At 38.7% G+C, this 24,093-nt stretch overlaps 1 protein-coding gene across 2 annotated transcripts; it reads right to left on the reverse strand.

The window, feature by feature from the left end:
* Positions 1–1,237: 1,237 nt before the first annotated feature.
* Positions 1,238–23,468, reverse strand: LOC132119524 (PR domain zinc finger protein 2-like). Of its 2 annotated transcripts, XM_059529566.1 has the most exons (9): positions 23,382–23,468; positions 20,164–20,230; positions 19,895–20,015; positions 19,387–19,490; positions 18,975–19,127; positions 17,499–17,625; positions 12,020–12,133; positions 2,751–7,288; positions 1,238–2,638 (listed from the first exon to the last, which is right to left on the reverse strand). In XM_059529566.1, the coding sequence occupies exons 2-9, from the start codon at positions 20,182–20,184 to the stop codon at positions 2,612–2,614; spliced, it is 5,205 nt and encodes a 1,734-aa protein (XP_059385549.1). In that variant the 5' UTR covers positions 20,185–20,230; positions 23,382–23,468; the 3' UTR covers positions 1,238–2,611. The 2 variants fall into 2 exon arrangements, with proteins under 2 accessions (XP_059385549.1, XP_059385550.1); XM_059529567.1 differs by lacking the exons at positions 18,975–19,127; positions 19,387–19,490; positions 19,895–20,015; positions 20,164–20,230; positions 23,382–23,468 and having other exon boundaries at positions 12,020–12,150; positions 17,499–17,610.
* Between the last annotated feature and the right edge of the window lie 625 nt (positions 23,469–24,093).

A 24,093-nucleotide genomic window follows, 5' to 3' on the forward strand; every position in this document is an offset into this window, starting at 1 on the left:
AAAGTATTGCAAATTACACAACAGCAAATATTGATGTATAACGTTAATTGGGTTTAATGAAAGATGGGTCTTGCAAAATGATCAAGGAAAATAATTTCTTGTGTGCACCATGCAAATGCATATCTTAGCACCATTTCCTCATCTTAATACACTGCATCGAACAACTTGGAAGCTGCGTGGGGCTGCATTTTTATGACTAGGGCTATGCCACCTTGCACAGCAATCAGGATTAAGTGTGATGATATTTCATCCTGTCAAGCAGAGCAAAGCATGATGCACCTCTTCTCTCCCATGCACAGCATTGGCCCACGGAGGAACCATAAAAAAAACAGTACCATGGCATGGGGGAAACATTAAAAAGATGTGCTTTGACTGCTACATAAAGATCGATCCTGTATAACGGAACAAACCTGCACTCAATATTGAAGTCTGCATTTGAGTATTGGCAAGCCAGACCGTTGGAAGAGGATTTACAGCTATTATGAGCATTTAGTCAGGGTTACCTAGCCTAGAACTGTATTTCATTCTAATGGCTTTTTTGATGGTCAATATGAGATTCTGACAGCCACTATAAAAATGAACTCTTCCAGTGTGATCAAGCTCTTGATAGATCAAGTTTAATTTAGCAAGAAAACACTAATATTGGGCCTGGACAAATATGAAAATATCTTGCTCTGACATATCTTAAAATATGCCAGTGTCATTGTTCCATGTCAAGACCTTTTTTCGATGGCATTTTTGTAAAAAGAAAGTTGAAAATATATTTTCATTTAACTATGGCCTAGGCCTGGCTTAAGCTAAGCCCTGTTTGTGAAACTGGGCCTCAATGTACGATTATAAACAGTTATGCAAAAGCCTAAATAAGTCATGAAGCAATGCAGACAATAGATAGTGATGCAAAGGATCAAACCTAAGTATTGACTACATTTGTGACAAACTGACTGGTGCCGTATCTCAGGACACTTTCTGAAGGTTTACCTAGTGTCAAAATAAAAGCTAAAATCAAATATGCACTGAAAAAAAAAAGATTTAATACCAATTAGAACAAAGCATTTTACATTTGTAAAGGTTATATTTCATAATCACAAAACACAGTCAACACTTCATTCCCAAAAATATATCAATGCAGGACAGCAAAAGACATACTGCAAAATGAAAATTTTGCAAAGAAAAATAAGTATTGTTTCAAGTACCCTGCTTAAAAAAAAAACATTTCAAGCATTCCGAACTTGTTCAGATCCCTGTCCTCATTGTCCAGGTTGTAAAGTGGAAATGACACGGCAGAGACAGGCTTAGGAGTGAGAGGGATTACACTGTCCAAAGGCAGAAAACGCATCAGTTCAAGGCTTGCCAGGAGGTAGAACACTAAGGATTATTAAGTCCAGTTGGTGTTCTATTAAAGAAGAGGCCTTATCCATTTTATAAAAATGAGAAACGATAAAAAGGTTTGTGTAATGCTGGGTTACCAAAGAAACTGAGTGTTTGTGGTGGCATCATGGCAAAAACGGCTAATTACACTAATAATGCGACATTAACTGGGTCTTATTAGACTGGAAGCAAATTTCTGAGGTTGCCGCAGGCGACGACTAACGTGCTTATAATACACCAGTGAAAATTAATGCTGTTTTTATACAGTTTAAGCAGGTGTTACCACATATTGTAAAACCACCTCAAACTTTGAGATATCAATAAAAGGCAAATTAGCCTAAATAAAGTGCTTTTCTTCAGATACAAGTAACCTGACTGACCAGATCACTAAATGCAAGTAACAATTACATAATTTGGGTTGTAATAATGGCACTATTCATTTATTTTCATGCAAGTGCAGAACAGAGTTCGTAATTCCCAGTTGTAGTTTTAGTGTAATTTTAATGGCCAGCAGCCCTGCTGTAGATTCGGTAGATTACAAAAGGTACAGATAAAAGAAAAGAAGAAAAAATGGCTAACGGTTTTGGCTGGTTTAGGTGAAGGTCGAATACCTTTTACATCCAGCAAACTTTTTTCTCCTGCTCACTCTGACTGTATCAAACAGCTCAATTAATTTATAATGTCAAAATAAACAAAACATCAACAACAAAGTAAAAACAAAGAAGCCTCTCAGATGATAAACATTCCCTGTGAAGGATTACATTTACTTAAATATACATATATACTCTTCAAATAATTTTTCTCTGTAAAAGAGGAGCAGGTCATGAAGAGAGGAGAGTCCAATCATACTGTATACAGAAGCACATGCATTGGGAGACCACTGGATCCAAAAACCTTACAGATTAAATGGGCTGAATTAGTCTAAGAACGAGAAACTGTTGAATGATTGCCTCTTGCAATACCTTAGCAAAACCAGAAGGTCAACATTTATAAATCAAGTAATATTATTCTTAATAGAGATTTATTTATCATATTCTTTAGTCCATTTTGGGATAAGAGGGTTAAAGGCTTATTTATAAAAGTGCACTGAGAAGAAACTGCCAATGAGCCAACGCAAAACATGAGCAGGGAGATAACTCCTGGTCTCCCTGAACATTCAGGCTGGGATCAAGTTAATCCAATTTAGTTGAAAGAAGTTCCCCTTCCAGTCATTGACTAAAGCAATCCTTTGGAGACTGGCGTTCTACCTGGCTAGCTTTAATAGAGACTCCTGAAATAAACACATTAGGAAGAAAATTTTTGAAATCAAACACTCAGAAATATATATACATGTAACTCTAAACATATATTATGTTAATGCTAACAGAGAAATTCTACATTACCTCAGACTGTCCTGCTTCATGGTTTGAGAGGTCTTCAGTCTTCACTTCCAAAGGAGCTGAAGCACTAGCCATCTGTATACTGCGTGTCACTGGCCCACCTTTTCTCTCCCGCGACCTTGTCGAAAAACGTTCTTCCTTCTTAGACGGTGTCATTTTCACAACAGCCTCCTTTTTGACAATAACCTCTTTAGATCGTTGCATTTTAGACTGTGGTCGTGTTGAAGAGTCATCACTAAGTGCAGGAGTTATTGAAGTCAGTGGCTCATAGCTCTTTTTCACTTTCTTAGTTTGTGGTGCTGTGTTGTCTGCATGCATGGAGAGCCTCTTTGTACGTACCGGAGGTGCTTTTCCTTTACTTCCTGGTGGAACTTCACTCTCAACTGGCTCAGAGCTCCGGGCTCTGGTTTTCCCCAAGGGCTTTGCACTTGGTTCAGAACCTGGTTCTTGTTTGACTTCAGGATCAGTGGCTCGACTTCGGAGACTCCTGTTTTTGTCTTGAGGTGTCAGAGCGCCTTTTTTCGACTTTTTGGCAACAGGTCTTTGTGGACAGCTGCAAGCGATGTGCTTATTGAGGCTGGCTGGGTATGTGAACTCTCTACTACAGTATGGGCATGCATGGAGCTTATGGGTCTCCTCTTCCTTTACCCGGGGTGTTGGTTTCTTTACAGAGGCAGCAGACTTGTTCTTCTGAGATATGGCTTTCTGGACTAGCTGGTTTTTCTTCTTATTTAGGGCTGATAACTTTGCTTTGGAGGTTATATCTTGGTTAAAGTGGAGCCGTTTTGGCTGACCCATTCTGCGGAAAGCATTCTGCCCAGCAGACTCTCCTGTGGTGGTAAGAAGACCATTCGGAGACTGTTTCACAACCTGTTTAAGAGGAATGGGATTCTTCTTAGGGGTGTAGCGTCTCTTATCACTAGCATTAGCACAAACTAATATGTGTTTATGTAGCTCAGGCATGTTGTCAAAGCTGTTTCCACATTTGGTACACCGGATCGCAGTGCTAAATGTTTGGGGGATGTTGTGTGTGGTGAAATTAGTGGCGGAGGCAATCGAGCTATCAGGTGTTCGGTTGTGGTACGGGAAGGGTGGAGGCTTAAAGCTGGGGTAGTGTTGATTAATGCCAAGTCGTACATCTGGACCTTTTGGTTTACCAGCCTCAGAGGCCATAATCTTTATTGTAGTGTATAGTTCTTCTGTAGGGTCCTCATGGCCATTTTCCTCATCTTCCACCTTTTTAGTGTCACCGTTGCACTCCTCAGAAGAATCCTCAGAGGTTGCTCCAGCAATAGAGACAAGAACAGCGTCTTTCTCCACATTTACGTATGCAGGATCAGTATAATTCTGAGGTCTGAGCTTCCCGTTTTCAACGGCAGTGTGAGTGCAACTCTGACTTGGATGTAGGTCACTTTGATGTTGCTGGAGATTGCAGAGGAAGGCAAACTCCTTTGAGCAAATGGAGCAAATATAAATTCTTCCTACCCCATGGAAAGAGGAGCGGTGCTCAAGCAGCGCAGTGGCATTACCAAATAACTGCACGCAAAACTCGCACTTAAAAGGCCACTCTGACGCATGCTCGATTATATGGCCACTTAGGTCTTTGATGGAGCGAAATGGCTCTTTGCAGACGTTACATACAAAATTCTTGACAAAAGTCTCCCGCTCTGGTGTCTCAAACTCATCAAAATTTCTGGGTGGAGTTCCAGGTGAAGTGTTGCTCCCATTTGTGGTTATATTAACCGCCCCCTCTTTTTTCATTATATCCTCTACAACCAACTTATCAACTTCTGAACTCTTTTGTGGAGAATCATTCTTCGGTGATGACTCCTTTTTAGGAGTTGATTGTACTGTAGAAAGCAAAGACTTTGATTTGTGTCTGCCTTCTGTTTTATTATTGAGGTCTTGAGGGAGAGTTCCTTCACAGGAATGGCTTTGGCTGGTTTCAGAAGCAGTATCCCACTTTAGGTGAGAAGAACCTGCTTGATCTGCATTTCTTAAAAACTGAGGCTTAGAATCATGGTTTGAGCCCTCAAGTAGTGATTCTGACTTTGGAGATGAATCTGCTGTACAATGTCTTTTTTCATCCTGAGGCAGTGGAGAAATCGCAGGGTCTAACTGCTCAGCAGTTTGGTCTGATTCATTAACAATGGAATTTAATCTATCATGGCATAATTCTGTTAAAGCAGATGAATCCGACACTTCCTCTAAACTATTATCTGCCTTGGGGGACATTTTAGGGGACAATACAGGAAAAGGGGCAGGTGATGAGGCATCTGACATCTGAAGATGAGGTGATGATAAAGGTGGAGGTGATGGAATAGTTGGTAAGACTGGAGGAGGGGGTGTAGATGATGCTATACTAGATGAAGACGGAGAGGATGGATTAATAGTTATAGGGGTCAGAGAAGGAGGAGAGGCTGATTCACAAGGAAGGCGCTCTGATCCTGATCCGGGACTGGAGGGGCCAACACATGTGGCACTCTCAGAGGACGAAAGAACGTCAGGGCTTCCAAGAGTATTGGATCCTTCATCTCCAGGTGAGTTTAGGCCAGCATACTCGTTCATTAAGACTTTCTCTAAAATGCTGGTATTGGGTTTCTTTCTTTTTACATGTGGCGTTAGTGTGGCTGAGCTCGTCTTTACTTCATGGTCGACAGGACTTTTACGGTTCATACTTAAGTCAAGCACAGCCTCTCCAGAGCCTTTGCTTACACTATTGTCTTTTTTACTGAAGGAATTCGAAAGGTCAAGCGGTTGCTGATTGCAAGAATTCCCCCCGCTTCTTGAAGGAGACCAGTCTTTTCCTGTTAGGCTTACAGCATCCCCATGATCTTTGCTGGACAAACTCCAGGAATGTGTCATGCAATGGCTTTCAATCTTTGGCACCTTCAGAGAGCATGAAACCCCAGTTGCAGAGCTTATGCTGTCATTTATTTGTGGCGGGCTACTCTGTGAAGTTGTGGGAGGGGAGGCAGTTCTTCTTTTAAACTTTCCTTGGACAGCAGGAAGTGAAGTTACGGAAAGCGGGGTGGTCAATCTATGGCCATCTGTAATTAGACCTATGGCTGGTTTCTGACCATCCGGGGCCTGTAGTAATTGTTTGAGTTTTGGAGAGAGATAAACAGTTTTCTCCTTCTGACCAGCTAACGTTTCAGTTGACTGGGAGAAAATGTTTCCTACCAACAAAGAGGACTGAGAGGAAGGGGAGGACAGGGAGGAAGAGGAGGATGCCGTTTCTGTTTCCATTTTCACAGCAGGCAGCAGTGGTGGTGTAGTAGTTCGTCTTTTAGAAGCTGTCTGAGCTACACATGAAACTTCTTTCACTGGACAAGTCAGTGTTTGTTTGGGACTTAGAATGAGTGCATCAAGGCCAAACAATGCTGCAGTGCTTGAATCAACCTCAATGAACTCACAGTTGCTCACTGTGCTTGTAGATGGGATCTTTCCATCAATGTAATGGCTGAGATTTTCCGAAATGTTGTTAGAGATATCAACCATACAATCCTCTCTATCCCCCTCATCCTCAGACTCCACACTGGGCACATAAATTGGTGGTGGACTGGCCCTTGGAGACTCTTCCTGGAGCGAAACAGGCTGCCCTTGTTCATGCTGCTGCTGATGGGAGGAGCCATCTTGCAGGAGAATACCTTTCCGTCGAACACCTTTTGGCATTAGATGCCGCTCATGGATTCTGCGCTGGTGTCTGCGCATGTTGGTGTGTGTGCCGAAAGCCTTGTTACAGTACTTGCAAGGATGAAGCTCTTTTGACTCCCCATTCTCATTCAATATAAAAGGTCGATCAGATTCAGCACCAAGCTCTTTTTTCAAACTGTCAGAGGTTTGCTGAGGTGGAATGTTCTGTGTGTTCATAATGACTGAATGGCTTGGTGAGGATGCACTGCCAGAGGTAGCAGAATCATTGGGTGCCGTGGGACTGTGGAGGAACGTTGTTCCGCTAAGTGATCCGGGCCTATTTAAAGTTTTACTCCCATTCTCATGTCTACGTTCATGTCTGCGCCTGCCTACCTGAGAGCCAAAGGGCTTGGCACAATACCGGCATTTAAAAGTATGAGTTAGATGGTTTGAAGTAGTGTGAATGTGAGCGTGGCGTTCCAGGCCTTGTTTGGTGGAGAAATGTCGCTCGCAATGCTGACAGGGGTAAGTTCCTCCTTGGGGGTCATCCTCGAAATCCCCCTCTGCCTCCAACTCAGGATTCGCTAAAGATGATATACACTCTGTATCACACAGTGGACTCTCAGAGCTTTCTTCTGCAGGGCTGCCTGAACGTAAATTCAAGTGAGACTTTTCATTCCCATCAACTGATTCTGCCTTAGAGGGATGCTGTGGGCTCGGATTTAACTGTAGCTGCTGAAGTTGTCCATCATCCTCTGCATTTTCCTCATCCAATCCTTCCCTCTGGTTCATGTCTATTGTATGAGACTGGACAGGATTTTCATTTTCCGTATAAGACGACTGGGAAGCTGCATTCTCCTGTTGCAACTCTGAAGGTGAAGGGGATCTTTCCTCACCATTAATCCCTGAATTAAAAACAAATGAAGAAAAATATATTTAAAAATGTAAAATCATTAGTGAAGTTGAAAATGATTTATCTAAAGGCATAATTCTGTTACACCAACACTACAACTAGGACTGGAACTAATCCATAAAATTGGTAGAGAAATAATTCTAAACTAATTTCATTCGTTTAGTCAGGTGTGTGTCCTATGGAAGTAAAATAATTACCAAATGTCAAAAAAGCATGTTGAATTGCGCTAACTGAAAAAATAATGCATTGCATTAACAGTGCTGAAATTTTTATGCCTTGTATTGTCAGGGTTTGCATTTTAAGGGGGTGAAATTTAACAGTTATTTATTAAAGCGGTCAATATTTCAATTCAAGACATTTTACACACATTGAATTTTTAATTTAGAAAATAATTCAGTGAAGTGACATTCAGCCAAGTATGGTGACCCATACTCAGAATTCCAGAATTCGTGCTCTGCATTTAACCCATCCAAAGTGCACACACACAGCAGTGAACACACACAAACCGTGAACACACACCCGGAGCAGTGGGCAACTATTTATGCTGCGGCGCCCGGGGAGCAGTTGGGGGGTTCGGTGCCTTGCTCAAGGGCACTTAAGTCATTGTATTGCCAGCCTGAGATTCGAACCCACAACCACAACCCTAGGGTTAGGAATCAAACTCTCTATCCACTAGGCCACGAATTCCCCTATTCATAATCACCTTCCAGAGTTCACTCCAAAATATTTTGGAGTGAATATTTCACTTATCAAATTCGCTTCCACTAATTCAGTGGTTCAAATTCTGCAGAAAATTCAGCATTGCACATCCGGGAACTGCAGGAATAGCAGTAGAGTACGATGCATGATCTACATCTGCTGTTAGTCGCTCACCAGCAGGTGGCACAAGACCAAAGCAACAAGTAAAGCAAGACATTCAATCACAAAAACTGATTTGCAGAAATGAAGCAAGCAGTAGAAGTTAAGATTATTAGGGCCAGTATGTATATGCAGAAAAGCTGACTCAAAAGCTGTTTATATTTAATTCAGCATCTTTGCTGTTGCTTGTTTCCCTGTGAAGCCACATGTAAGTAGCTTTCTCTACCAAAGGAGATTTTAATGCTATTTTACCCGACACTGATATACAGAACTAATACTTAGGGGTGCACCGAAATTTCGGCCGAAATGGCATTATCGGTTTCGGGCCAAAATAAAAAAAAAAACAGCCGAAAACGTAAACCGAAAATGAATGTCACCCGCCCCTCCCATCCGTGAGCAAGCGCTTAGGTTTCACTCACGGTCGAGCTGTTATCACGCGTCTGCCTATCAAAGATTAAGCAAGTCAAAGGGCTGTCACAATAAAAAAAAAGCTTGTCACAAAAGCTGCACAATCGATCGGACCAACCAACACAAGTTTCGAAAACGAAAACAGGGAATCGATTTTAACGGGCTTCTCTCGGAGCGCGTCCAGCTCGTCACTATACGCTCGCAGCGAACGCGCGTCACACAGCAACTGCAGGTTCCGACACACACACACACACACACACACACACACACACACAGCCTATTAGTGCATAATATCAATGTAGCCTTCAGTAATGTTTTTCATTGATGTTATGGCAGTCCACATTGCTAACTTGTGCGCGTCTCAAGCGCCCTCTTTACGTTCGCCCTAATGCCTGTTTAGTTGTCGGTGGATTTGCCTATATTTGGCGTTGAAAAATGGATCAACGCCAAATATAGGCAATTTACTAACGATTCAATGAACACTTTGCCTATGTCTCAAAAATCAAACAGAATTTTTTTTTCACAAAAGTGACAGCCCTATACGAGAGGACACCAAAGTTGCAATATGTAACATTTGTTCTGCAAAAATCTCCAAAATTGTGGATTTTTTTGCACAATTTTTTAAAAAACTATTTTATTTGATGGAACATAAAACTTGAAGAATAATTATTATTTATATTTATTGTAAAAAAATATTTTATGTTTTGTTATGTAACTGTTAATAAAAGTTTGATTATTATATTGTGATTTTTCAATTCAGATCCATTAAATCCAAGCAATATATATATACGTTTTTAAAAGAAGCCATTTTCGGCTTCAGTTTCGGTTTTCGGCCAAGTGCATCCTAAATTTTCGGTTTCGGCGCAGAATTTTCATTTCGGTGCATCACTACTAATATTACATCTAAGATACTGATGTCGGTTGCTTAGTTTCCTTAACTTTATATCATGGCTTGTGTGAAGCTGATTTGTAATACTGGCAAACTATACAGGCAAGCATATGAGGTCAGAAGAACGCAACACTCTGCATTTTCTTTATAATCACTTTTTTAGCACAGTAATGTTCGTTTTAGGTTCGCTATTTGCTGGACATTGGCTTTCCCTTGCTACTGTTCTACAGAGTTGACAAAGATATCACTACCATAGTTAGTTTTAAGAATATGCAACCACTTTATATCGACATAAATTTATTCAAAACCGCCTGTGTATTGTAGCTGCACATTATAACTGTAGAAGACATGATGGCGCACGGTGCCCAAGGGACTGTCTGACAATCCACTCACAAGGTTAAAAAGTCCAATGTTTTTTTTTGTTTGTTTTCTTGAAGATGAAAAAAAAAATAGGCGAATTACAGCAATTTTCCTAAGAATAATTATGTACTGTATGTACAGTAAGGAAATTTCAACTGTAGTAAATCAGTCTGGTTCCTACACACATAGAACAACATTTGGAACATGAAAAGCCACGTTTTGCTGAATTGCTGTAATCTTTTTTTACTTAAAAATATTTGTGTACTTAGTGGTAGTATTGTCTATGGCGAGATATTGGCAATATACATTTAGTCAGTTTGCCCTCTGACATTCACTATAGCTATGTAAACATAACATTGAATAAATTATCGGACTTTGTTTTATTCTGTGAGGTAAATTTGCAGATGATCCCTAAAGCAGCCTAGGCAAATATGCTGCAAAAAGGTACAATTAAATTCAAATGCTTACATGTGGCTTCACGGGCAAAGATGCTGAATTAAATGTAAACAGCTTTTGAGTCAGCTTTTACGCATATAAATACTGGCCCTGATAATCATAACTTCTAATGCTTGCTCCATTTCTGCAAATACGTTTTTGTGATTGAATGTCTTGGTTTACTTGTTGCTTTGGTCTTGTGCCACCTGCTGGTAAGCGACTAACAGCAGATGTAGATCATCCATCAGTCCTCTACTGCTAGTCCTGCAGTTCCCGGATGTGCAATGCTGAATTTTCTGCTGAATTTGAACCACTAAATTAGAGGAAGGGAATTTGTAAAGTGAAAAAAATGGACTAAAGATTGTCTGTTGAATATTATACATCGTATTTTTAAAAAGAATATTACGGAATATTTTGGAACTGAACTCTGGACAGTGAATGAGAATTATTGAATTTTTAATTATGAAATATTTTTAATTAAAATATCAACAACTTAAATAAACAACTATTACATTTCAGCCCCTAAAAATGCAAGCCCTGAACATAGCACTGTTAATGCAATGCATAATTTATTCAGTTAGTGCAATTCAACATGCTTTGTTGTTTCAAAGACATTTGTCATTATTTTACTTCCATAGTGTGCTGTGCATAAAAACCTCCACTACTGAGGTCTCTTTACAGAACTGAAAAATGCATTTCGATAGATAAAATTTAAAAAAATGTATTGAATGAGTTCATAGTGCAGGAAAAGTGCATTCCTTAAAGCTGCAGTCGGTAACTTTTGACGCTCTAGCGGTTAATAAACAGAACTGCTTGCGTGTTGCGGAAGGACATTGTAGCAGGAGCTACTTCTCTCTGTTTATGTCTATGAAGAATCACAAAGGTACTGGATTACTCCGCTGCGGTACCCCTGAAGCAATCTAAAATAGTCAGAATATAAACACTTATTATAGATGTACCCTAGTGATTCAGGACAGGCTACCGCTCCCGGTAAAGAAACAACCAATCAGAGCTGCGGTCCGTAACTTTTTTTTGTATTCAAAGTATACAAAATGTATATAATAAGAGAGTACACATTGAATCCATTTTCCAAACAGTGTTTTTAGCCTGTCCTGAATCACTAGGGTACACCTATAATAAGTGTTTATATTCTGACTATTTTAGATTGCTTCAGGGGTACCGCGGCGGAGTAACCCGGTTACTTTGTGATTCTTCATAGACATAAACAGAGAGAAGTAGCTCCGGCTACAATGTCCTTCCGCAACACGCAAGCAGTTCTGTTTATTAACCGCTAGAGCATCAAAAGTTACCGACTGCAGCTTTAAGCTTTTTGAAACTTGAGAATGGTTTATATTAATTATTTCAAACAAATCCGTAAACATACAGGTTAACATGCTTTTCAGGTGCTTGAACAGATGTGACCGTTTGAAACATGTTTTATTTCGCGCACAGCTTTCATTTTATGGGTATATCCTTATCTATAAATTGTAGAAATTCAGAAACACAAATCAATTTGCACATTGTTTAAAGAATAACCTTGGGCAGGATGTAGAATAACATGTTTTTTTTTGTTTTAGTTTTTCAAAAGCAGAATAAATGAAATTTGGCTTTTTAAAAAACAATTAAAAAAAAAAAAAAAGTGATGTACTGATTATCAAAATAATTGATGGTTGCAGTCCTACTTTTAACCATAACAAAAATATTATGACTAGGCAAAACAAATTTGTGAACGGCACAAATCCCTGCCAGGGGCTGATGAAGAGCAAAACCTACCTTCCTCTGAGTCCCGCATCCCTGCAATTGAGGTTTCAGCGGCACTCGATTTCTTCGGTTCACAGAATCCACCCAAATCAGCCTGCCTGGCTTTTTCCGACAGCTTCCTCCTTGCTTTAGGGAAAAACAATCTATTTTTAGTATTAAAAAAAAAATAGATAACTTTGAAAACTTACTAAAGCCAGCAAAAAGCAATTAGGTTTAGGTTTCTTATCTGTCAAAACCTACAATAACTGAATCCAATGACATTCCATAGAAGTATATAAATATTTCATGTGATATAAACTGAAATTTCATAAATAAAAACTTAAAACTGTAAAGCATGAAGTTTTGGAAGAACATCTGATACATTAACTAGAATCAAGAGCTGCACCTGCAAGATCCAAAACAAGTGTGCCACAGCCTTCTTTTCTAAACAAGCAGCTCACCACAAAACCAGACCGACAACTCCGTAACTGCAGCACTGTACATGACACAGGCAAAGAAATGCTTGTTTTCACATTTAATGTCTATAATAAAATCTACATCACCATTATTACATAACTGTAGGGAACATTCATTGTTACTGAACAGCAGTTGACTTGTATGGAACACAAAAGATGATGTTCTGAAGAACAGACTTTCATTACATGAAGAGGGAAAAACACAATGAGATATCCTTAAAAGTAGGGCTGCACGATTTGGGGAAAATGTCATATTGCGATTATTGAGGTCAATATTGCGATATGCGATTGCGATTATAATAAATTGTATCATGAGTCAACTTGATGGGTTTTAAAGGAAAATGCACACACAGATTAGTGATAATGCTAAAATGTGTATTTGTAAAACTAGAAATGTTTTCAAAATAAATAAAAAAATGAACATTTGCATTTATGTAAACTTATTTTCTCAAAAGTAAAGCTAAATAAATAAGACAAATAAAAACATACACATTTTCACAAAAATAAGATTTTTTTAACATTTTTGTCCAAACAAACATGGATGGACATTTACTCAGGATGTAACATATACTCTCTGTATACACGGTTGAAAACCCAAACCACTAAATCTTAAATGACCAACAGGTACTTCCAAATCCTCTTTCTAAACAGTTAGGCTAATCTTATCGCATTAGAGGTTCTTTGACAAAAACACAAGCATATCGACTTTCTCTGGTTTCAGACAGGAGCGATGATTTGACACAACATTGCCACTAGCACTAAAAGCTCTCTCTGATGCAGAGCTTGTTGCTTGTATGCCCAGATATTTCTGTGCTAGTTTGCATAGCCTAGGGAAGCTGACTTTGTGTGTCTTCCACCATTTCAGTGGATCTTCTCCATGGTCTACACATGGCATGTAAATGTAAACATTGATTTCAGAGGCCACTGCTTCTCTTAACTGTGCCATGGAATCGAATGTGGACAGTGGTGCTCTTGGTGCTGTGCATGTGGTTTCCTTAAAGAAACTGGCCAGAGTTTTCTTCTTGGCTTTAGCAGCAGGTGGACTTTCCACATCTTTGCTATTCTCCATCACTGCAGGGCTTTGGGCTACATACTGCTGGCCGTGAATTTCCTGAAACAATAAACAATGCACATGTTTTAGAAATTTGTTACATTGAATAATTTTTTACCAGTAAACTCTGTAGTTTCACTCACGATCAACTCGGATATGGCTCGTTCCTTTAAGGTCTGGGTCTCTTCTTCGGAGATGTGTTGTGTTCTGAACCTTGGGTCTAGGAAAGTGGTGAAGTTTAGCAAGTCCTGAATGCCTTCATATTTGCTGTTGAGGTAGCTAAGAATGTTGGATTTCAGTGACTTGGTCAGCTCAGTGTCTGCTTCGTCTTCAGCCAGCACTGAGGTGTTCAGAAGATGCAGCGCAGGTTTCACACAAGATATGCTCACATAACTTTCACCCGATAAGGCATCCGTGAAGTCCTGTAGAGGGCTGAGTGCCTTGTTTACAGATTCCAAGACCTCCAGGTCCTGCCAAGAAGGGAGTAGGTGTCGCACTTTGCGGTCTGCAGAGAGAACCTTGGACAATGCACTTTGCTGCTCCAGGACTCTTTCTATCATTTTCTGAGAGGAACCCCATCGTGTTGCGCAGTCTGTCACCATGGCATGCTCTGGGAGGTTGAGCTCTCGTTGTGCTTCCCTCAAGGCCACTCTTTTCTTCCAACTATGGGAGAAGTGGCCCACAATCTTCCTGCATATCCCAGTAGCTCTGTTAATGCATTGTGCATTCTTTTTCAGAGCATTTTCTGTGAATGATAGATGAAAAACATTTACTCACTACACATTGCAAAAACGTTTAATATTCACGTTCTGATTCCATGCCCAGTTCATATGAATAGCATAAAACACACACACACACACACACACACACACACACACACACTGCCCCTTTCCCTAAACCTACCCATCACAGGAGACATGCTGCATTTTTACATTTTTAATAAAACATAGTTTTTTATGTTTTTTAAGCTATTTGAACACCTTAAATTGTAATACCAGTGTAATACGCATGTTATTATACACAATTTGTATCCTCATATCACAAAAACAAGAGCACACACACACAGTTAATATTTGTACTAAATCATGTCACAACTCTAGGCCTAATTAATTATATTGGAGTAGTAGGCAAAAATGGCAATGGCAGATTTGTTCTTTACAATCATCCATCTTTTACAGAGTTATGTTTAATGCTAATTAATAGCCCTAAATGAAATGGGCCATCTTTTGTGACACACAGAATTTTACATTGTATTTCAAGTAATTTTATTTCATTAAATCAATGGTACAACTGCCCCTAACCCAAAGTTATTTGCTTATAAAAGTACAGTAGTTTAAAATATTTGCTTTAGTGTAATATAACGAAATATGAAAGCAATTTAACTTACCAATGGCCAAATGAAGTCTATGACCAAAACACTGGATTCTAGTCCACTGATTAAGCTCCACTGCTTTGACCATGTTAGTGCCGTTGTCTGTTGTTATGGCGACCTGACGCTCCTCGCAGAGGTCCCACGCAGCCAGTGCCTCTCTCAAGCCCAAGGCTATGTTTTCTCCTGTGTGGTCGGCGGGGAAATACGATGTTTGCAGGCAGCGGCTTTTCAATTCAAACTCCTCGTCGACAAAGTGTACAGTCAAGCTAATATACGGTTCACTTGTCCTGCTTGACCACAGGTCCGTAGTGGTTGAAAAGAACGTCACTGTAGCCATTTCCTTTTGAACTTCGTCACGGCGCGAGTTATAAAGTTTAGGGATCGCTATTTGAGAGAAATAGTTTCGAGAGGGCAGTTGGTACCTCTTGTCCAGTGTGTGGATCATTTTCTGAAACCCCACTTTATTAACGGCATGTATGGGCATCATGTCTTTTGCCAAACAGTGCGTTATGGAGTCAGTGATTTCTTTATGTCTAGCCGAAGACTTATCATATGGCGTGATGCTTGCAAACACATCTGTAATTTTGTTTTGTTTTGTTCGGGGAACAGCTTGTGCCTTGTTTCCTTCGGTTGTCTCTTTCACCGTCATGCATTCCTCATATTTTTCTCTGTGATGTTTCAGGTGCTGAAATAAATTTGTCGTATTGCCTCGTGATGTAGCAACTTTGATTTTGCAAATCTTGCACAGTACCTCTCTCTGCTCAGTGTCAGTAATCCGAAATCCAAAATACCGCCATATAACAGAGGTAGAGTAATTTTTAGGTACCAGATCAGTGCTGATCTCCTCGGCATCCATCTTCTCTCTGGTATTTTCGCGCTGCGCAGTGCGCGCGCACACACACACACACACACACACACACACACACACACACAAGTGACCACGCACGCGACACGGCACGAGACGCAACACGCCTTTACTGAGACTGTCAGATCAGATTTCGGCAAGGAAAATCGGCAAACTGTTCTCAGAAAGTTTGTCTTCACACACACTTATTTATTTTATCGCAACATTTTGCCGTCATATAATCGCAAAGGGCTGACATCGCGATTGCGATTGCGATGCGATTAATCGTGCAGCACTACTTAAAAGTATCTCCTTTTGTGCTTCACAGAAGATAGAAAGTTATACAGGTTTGGAGTGATTTGAGGGTGAGAAAATGACAACAGAATTAATTAACATTCCCTCTAATGGTGAATGCTGGCAAACTACAAATGCTTTTATGCACATTTACACACAGGTTCACAGAAATTGTCTCATCCAAGAAAAGAAACAAGCTATCAGCTGCTGTCCTTGTGACAAGGTCAACTGGGAGCATCTTGTACAAAACCCGATTCATAAAAGACACATTTTACAAACTTGGTTATCTGACTTTGTCAAACAGTCATTCCCACAAATCAATTTACTACTTTGTCTTCAAATGCTAATCGGTTACATTATCTACACAACCGTGAATGTTTTCAAACAAAATTCACTTAGTGTTTCAATGCACAAAACACGGCAAACTGTCTTTAATGCACATCCAGACTTTCCTGCTTTTTGCATCATAAAGGATTTATGCAGATAAATCCCTCAATCCCTCGCGATTTTTAAACTGTGTGACAGCAAACTTTTGGAAGTCATTTACATGCAAGTATTTGGAGGTCTGCCTTTACTTATGTTTTTAAAAGAAAAACTGGACTTAAGCTAACTTTAACTACATGCATTTAGCTGCACTGTCATTGAACAGATGAAAGAACAATTCCTATTTCCTCAATGAAAGGACCAGCAAATGATCTTCTCAAGAGAAAGTTCAAATCTTCCTTTTCAGTCGTTCTTACATCAGTCTATAAATTACATCCAGCCCAGATATAACCGCTTAAACTCAAAAATATAATTGTGCAACATTTTATAGTAAAATTAATTCCCACAAACGTTTCTTAAATTATGTACAAGTTTATAAGCATGAAAAAAATAAATGTAATGAAGTGGTGTGCGACTCGTGTCTAGCTGTTTTAGAGGTTAAACTCTGTGTTTATTTTATGGCTCGTTTAGTCAAACGCTTTGCAGGGAGGGTCTGGAAGGTCATCTCTTGTTAGTCATGGGTTGTGTTTCTAAACCTAGCGAGCTGTCCATCTAGATGGCATGCTCGAGCATCACACGCGCGTTTGAACGGTTTAAAATCGAACACTCGAACGTGTCCATGATGCTCACAATGCTCTCTAGGTGAGAAGTTCACTAGATTTGGAGACACTGGAATAAGGTCCGTGTCTGCAAGTCGGCTAACCGACCGCTCATCAACTTGAGGAAGACTATGTTATATTTCACCGCATTGTGGCTCAGTCCCTGATTTTCTTTTTAACAAAGTTGATGACAACATAACGTCATGGATAATTCCTGTTTATGAACCATCTTCGTATAAAACGGGCGAATAGCCAGGTGGCTAACATGCTAGTTCCAGCTAGCGACTGCGAACGCTTCCAAACATATAATAAACGTGTTTTCGGACGACGGTTAGATATATCTATAGAAAAAACACCAGGTATGAGCATTAAGAGGCAGTGTCTTCATTTTACCTCGCTTTGCTCTAGGTGAACTCTTCTTGCTCAGGTTGCTAGTCCTTTCTTCCTCTAATGCAGCTGCTATCTCAGGATTGTCTTCCCCATTGTACCACACGAGAAGTTCTTCGCCCGGTCCGATTGGCTGATGGAGAATACACGGACCAATCAGAGTCGAGCTTTTTGGTATGCCATAGAATGAAATACTATCTAGGCCTTGACGCGCTGTCAGACATTTAGGAACAGACCCCCATAACAAACTAAGGTGCAGTATCAGACAGCTCCTTTAAGGGAATGGAGATTTGATAGCATTTAAGTTACGTTAAAGGTGCACCGTTCATCTATCAACTACCACATACATAGAAAAAATGAAAAAATATATATGATTGAGGGGTCTTCAAACTGGGACCCTGAGGGGGCTGCAAAGAGGTACTGTCAATTTTCAGTGTAAAGCATTTAAAAAAAAAAAAAAGTCACAATACAATCATGAGATTTGTTCTATTACCAGCCCCTTTTAAACAGTAAGAAATACATTTATATAAGATTATAATTTATATAGGTTTATATAAGCATACATAAAATTGTAGGCTATAAGTGCATTATTTATTCCTTGCAATGTACATACTTTTAAGAACAATAGAACTCTTGCTTTGCTTAGTGGGGGTTTAACAGCACCATTCTCATACACATTTACAATTCTCTTTGCGTTATACATCTAATATTAATAGTGGTAGAAAAAAAACTAAGTTGATACTAGCTAATTTTAAAAAAATCATTTGCTTTAATACGCTGAGCTAATTAGCTAAAGCTAATTATTTAATCATTTCAAGTGCTCCCCAAGGCAGTGTTATTTGATTTGATTAAAAGCAACAGTTAAACATTAATGTTGTGAAATATAATTCAAATGTACAATAATTGTTTTCTATTTTAATATATTTTAAAATGTAAAGTATTCCTGTGATGCAAAGCTGAATTTTCATCAGCCATTACTCCACTAGTGTCCTATGATCCTTCAGAAATCATTCTAATATGCTGATTTAACATCCAGATATGCTCAAGAACCATTTCTTCTTATTATTATCAATAAGAAAACAGTTGTGCTGTTTAATATTTTTGTTGGAACAAAAAAGATTTTTCAGGATTTCTTGATTACCATTTCTTATATAATAATTATTTCTTGATTCACAGAAATATTTTGGGATAATGTGAAGTTGTTACCGTCACATTTTTAATGTAAATTTAATGCATCTATGTTGAATAAAGGTGTTAATTTCTTTAAGTCTTACTGACCCCAAACTTTTGAGCAGCAGTACAGCTGCTTAGTATTTTAGGAAAAGTGTACCCTGCGAGGGAATCATATTATTTTGGGGGTCCACCACATATAAAAGTTTGAAACCCCTTCTCCGCCGTATAAATCTCCTCCAGGCTCTTTGCAATCATAACCTAACATGGTCAAACTCAAACCAACTCATCACATGTTAAAGGTGAACCTACCCTTAACACTTTGTAGTAAATAGCTCTGTTGATCTCCAGTGGAAAGAGGTTTTGCTCTTGAGAAGAGCGTGCCCAGTTCACATACCGCAACCAGTTTCCTTTCATTGGATCCGTGGCATCTACACACATCCACCCCGAGGCTGGAAAATATACCTAATGATAATGGAACAATATGCATTTAATCAAGGACCACTGCTAAAACATACACTGCCATTCAGAAGTTTGGGGTTGTTGTTTTTAAGGTATTTTTGGTGAGCATAATAGTCTTTTTCATAAACATTAAAACCTTAAAAGACCCCGAATTCTTGAACGGTGGTGTATATTGATCCAAGCATGCTTTGTGTTCATCAGTGTATTCAGACTTCTAGACAGGCAGAACTAGAGTTTCCTGTGTGTGTTGTCTAATACGTACCTCCCACATGTAAACATTGCTCGTCACTTGAGATCTCTTCTTTCGTTCTCCAACAAACGGTCCAAACCTTTTGCCTTTAGGTATTACTCTAGATGCCCAGACACCTACAGAGAGACATGGACAGCATGAGAAATCTTATGCAAGCAAAACATTGGAAACACAAATTTTATTGTCTTCTCTATTCATTCACTTTTATTTTATTTTAACTTTTTTTTTTGACAGGTTTTTGAATCCTCAATCAGAGTGAGCCACTTTTAGATCTCCAGAGACACTCTCAGAGAGCCATTTTCGCAGCATATTCAATATGAATCATTTATCTGTATATTTCTAGGGCACCACCACAGCGTGCTGCGCATTCTCGATTTCACACATCAAACAAAATAAGATTTGGAACATTTCATAGGCTTTCATCAAGCAGAAAATACTAATGAATATTAATGACGATAATGAACACACAACTTCTCGTTAACAGAATCATTTACAAGTACTCAACCATGCTGCTGCTCACCAATGCGATTGGGGGTGACAGCTGATGGTCCCAGCTTCATGCTGTTTGGCAGCCCCTTCCACACATGGGCTGGGATGTCATCCAAGGTTTCATATGTTCCTTGAGGCAAAGCCATTACAGCCTCAAAAAAGGGAGGGGGGGGGGGGACTTTACATTTTAAATGTAACCAGTGCTCATAGTACTTGCTTTTAGAACAAAAGTATGAACTTTTTTGGGGAAAAAAAGCATTTAGTCTAAATTATATTAAAAAATAAATTGTTTCACCATACCTGCAACCAAGGATTTAACATTCAACTGAACTTTGAGCCTCCTAAGACCTTTCTTATTTCATAGATACTGTAAAACAGAGAATAGGAGCAGTTATTTTCACCACGTACTGTAGAACAAAATAATCCTTTATGTTTATGATGCAGGATGAGACTTGCTCTCAAACAATCCCCAAAGCTAAAAGCATGAGAAGACCATTTCAAGGTATGCTTAAAACCACAAATACTCCTTCAGTAAACTCAAAGTGTCTGATATTTGCTTTTCTTTTATTTGCACTATTGTTTGAAAGTTTGGCATCACTGTTTTTTGTTGTTGATGGAAGAAACGATTCAGCAGTGATGCATTACTTTCATTAGAAGTGAGAATAAAATCTTTTAAATAGTTCCAAAAGATTTAGATTTCAAATATATGCTGTTCAACTTTCTATTCATCAAAGAATACTGAAAAAATATGAATCAGCCCAACGGTTTTTAACACTGATAAGAAAAAAAAAATGTTTCTTAAGCACAGGCATTAGAATGATTTAATATTTGCTGAAAATTCCGCCATCACAGATATAAATCACATTTTCAAATATAGTTCTTTTAAATTGTAATACTATTTTACAATATTACCATTTTAACATTTTTTTTTTGAGCAAACAGCTGCAGCCTCAGCAAGCATAATAAATTGTAAATAACATTAAAATAACATAAAAATCTTAAAAAACCCAAAGGCAGTGTTTTTAGTTATGTACAACATAATACAGTAAATCCGCCAGCAAATGATTAAGTTGCTTTTCTAGCATCATAACTTCTGAAATGTTTTAGTAAGTGAAGAGGAATCACCTTCAAGCTGTTTTTCAAACCAAATTGTGGTCTAACAGGTGTGGTTAGACTATAAACAGTATCTATTCCCGGGGACCTCACCGACATTACACGTGTAATTAACCCAGCCTCACCTAATATCCAACCAACCACCTGAGAAATAGCCCTCAAAAACATATAATTTAGTCAGGCATATAGGTGCAAATCCCACAGTTTTAGACAAATGATGATGCATTTTGTTGTGGGTCTGCAGAGAATTCTTCTCATAGCATAAGAATAGAGCAATAACCAGAGCTGACAGGAGGGTAAGTAGAACATTGTCATCAAGATTGGATGACAGCTACAGAGAAAAAGGGGAAATTGAGAAAACAGCATGACACACAAGGGGCCTCTCTGATGTGACACCGTTACATAAGCGCGGAGGTCGCAGACAGATTCTCGGCTTCCACTGGAGCATGCAAACCCAACACAACAGAAAGTGTGTTAAACATGCTTTTGGAATCAAATTCAAATATCAAATTCAAATATCAAAATTGAAATATCAAATTCAAACGGTTTTTGTCAGGATGGACGCTTGCAGAAATGATTCATGACATCATTACACTCAAATCTCAGTAGTGAATAAAATGTGATTTCTAATTTGCAGAAGCCTACGTGTGGTCATACAGCCACAAAAAGATCCTTTCTCTCAGAGCAGAGGGGATTCATTATTTTATCTTGTCAGTAAAAAAAAAAAAAGATTAGTCTGCAGCAGCGACCTCCTCTGAAGTAACAGTCTAATAAATGTGCAGAATAACTTTATAATGATAAACCTTGGGCACCAGAATTGTATTAATCAATCAATTTAACCCTATAATCAGTCATTTTATTATAACATTAAAATGGCTCTTTTTTCCCCAGTAATTCCTAATCTAGTCGTCAAATAAACCTGGTTTTGGAATCCACTTTTGCAACTCACTTTCCATAAAATAATCTGCTAAATGCCAACGTAAATGTACAAGTGAGTTTAAACTCTATGACACTCAGTGGCCTGGATGCATGAGGCTTGCTTTCTAACTGTTTGTTTTGTTGCTTCTCATCTATGCTCAAAATACACACACACACATAATGTGTTTTATTACAGAAGTCCACATGAAATTAATCATGTTTTTTTTATGTTGTTACTTAAACTTCATAATGCACACTGAACACTAAAAGCACCATATATTATATATGTTTGCTGTTACTTTAAAATAATTTTTATGAAAACCTTTAAAAAAAAAAAAAAAAAAAAACAGATAATGCTGCATGAAACCATACAATTGTGCGGCACACACACATAAAAAAAAACAGTAAAAAAAAAATGGTGTGACCATCATATTGGCTTAAAAATGTATTCTTCTTAAAATATTCAAACATGGCAGCGTCCATGAGGGTGCGACCCACTCTATGTGATAAACATGCAAAAACTGATATGATTTCAGTCTTTGTTTAATGTGAATGTATCATTTCTCATCATTTCAATGTTTTTAATTTGCTTTAACTTATTTAATTAGCAAAAAAAAAAAAAAAATGCTGAGTGCACCTTTAAGTTCACCTCAGCAGTTACAAATAATTTCATCTGTACACAATCCACTATCCAACTGTGTTTATTGCATTCAAACGTGTTCTATAAACTATATGTAAGAATTCTGAAAAGAATGGCTTGCGAGGCAGGATCATGAATAAGATCCAGAGATGAATGAGAAGTCTTTGTTAATAATAGACGGTAACTGTGGGACAAAGAAACAAGGCGTTTCAGCACCCACAGCCGAAGATGCTTCAACTAACAGCGAAAAAGTTTCCAAATTCTTCACAGATACCCCAGCAATCACTTACAGTACGATATTTGGAGGAGGATTTTTATGCACAGACACACAATACTAATATGCTCCCATGCAGCATAATTATAATACACCTGAATAAAAATTAAATAATAAACCTGAATCGCAAAACAAGCACGGGTTATAGCCTATGCAAAATAGATGTAAAATGTATCCTTGTGCTTCCAATATTGTCATGGAAACCAGATGCCGTTAAATGGTGAATTAACCCAGCTCGTGCACAGTTGCTCAGGTTGTACTGTATATCCCGACTTTCAGGCAAACAAACACACATCGCGCTTTAACCACACTTAGTCACATTTTCGCTCCAGGAATCTTCTACGAGAGAAAAAGTTCTCCAAAATGTTTCACCAGAGCCCTCGGGTTGCTTTGTGGACTGGCAGGGCAAACAGATTTGATTGTTATCATCAATCCGAGCACTCAGAAGTGCACAAACCCGAAGCAGCTCACTCAGCTCGCAAGGTGTCCTCCTGCTTTCCAAGCCATTCAGAGCAGCGTTGCAAAGGCTTGATTGAAATAAAAATGTGAGCATGGTGTTCTTTGATCACTTACCTGTTGTTTTCACCGGCACGGTGTAGTTTTTGGTCTACCTGCTTCCCAATGTGCTGAAAATGGCGGATTGAGAATAGAGCTTATAGAGATTCCCCAGTGTAACTGCTCGGATGGGTCGCAGATTTGGGAGAGGCACACGACCATCACGATGGGCCATGAGTGAAAGTAAAGCTGGCGAAACATGGACCATCACAAATCTGCTCATTCAAAGGGACAAAATCAAACCAAAATGTGCCTTGTTAGCTTGGCTTACCTATTGTGTTCAGTTGTACACTATGCATAGGGGAGACTGGAGCTAATTGACACTTTTTTTTCTCCAGTGATTATTTCTGAGGATGAGTTTTTTTTCTTTCTTTTTTTCTCCTATTTCTGTATTTTTATCAGTTTAAATCTTAGCTCAATAATAATAATAATAATCATAATAATAAAAGAAATCTAGGAATGCCCCACTAGTTATGGTCTACAAATATTGTAATAAAAATTGGCCTAGTATTTATAAAAAATGTCTGAGAGCACTGTTCATTTCAGTTTAAATCTATTCTCGAGTTTTTATGGTTTTAATTTATGTGTTTGATGCTTTATTGTTTTCGCTTTTTAATGATTGCATCAAAATGGTATTTAATTATTTTAGTTTGGAGCATAAAAAAAATCACAAACATACTCTACTTCATCAGGATAGTTGGCCTTATTTAAAGATTTCAGATTTTTGAAA

Source organism: Carassius carassius, chromosome 38 (assembly GCF_963082965.1).
Source record: "Carassius carassius chromosome 38, fCarCar2.1, whole genome shotgun sequence".
NCBI classification, from domain to species: Eukaryota; Metazoa; Chordata; class Actinopteri; order Cypriniformes; family Cyprinidae; genus Carassius; species Carassius carassius.

Coding starts and splice junctions, on each gene's coding strand:
- LOC132119524 (XM_059529566.1), bottom strand. CDS start 20,184: ATGTTAAATCCTTGGTTGCAG. Junction 19,491..19,894: donor TGTCACCCCCAATCGCATTG/GTGAGCAGCAGC, acceptor GTCTCTCTGTAG/GTGTCTGGGCATCTAGAGTA. Junction 2,639..2,750: donor ATGAAGCAGGACAGTCTGAG/GTAATGTAGAAT, acceptor TGTTTATTTCAG/GAGTCTCTATTAAAGCTAGC.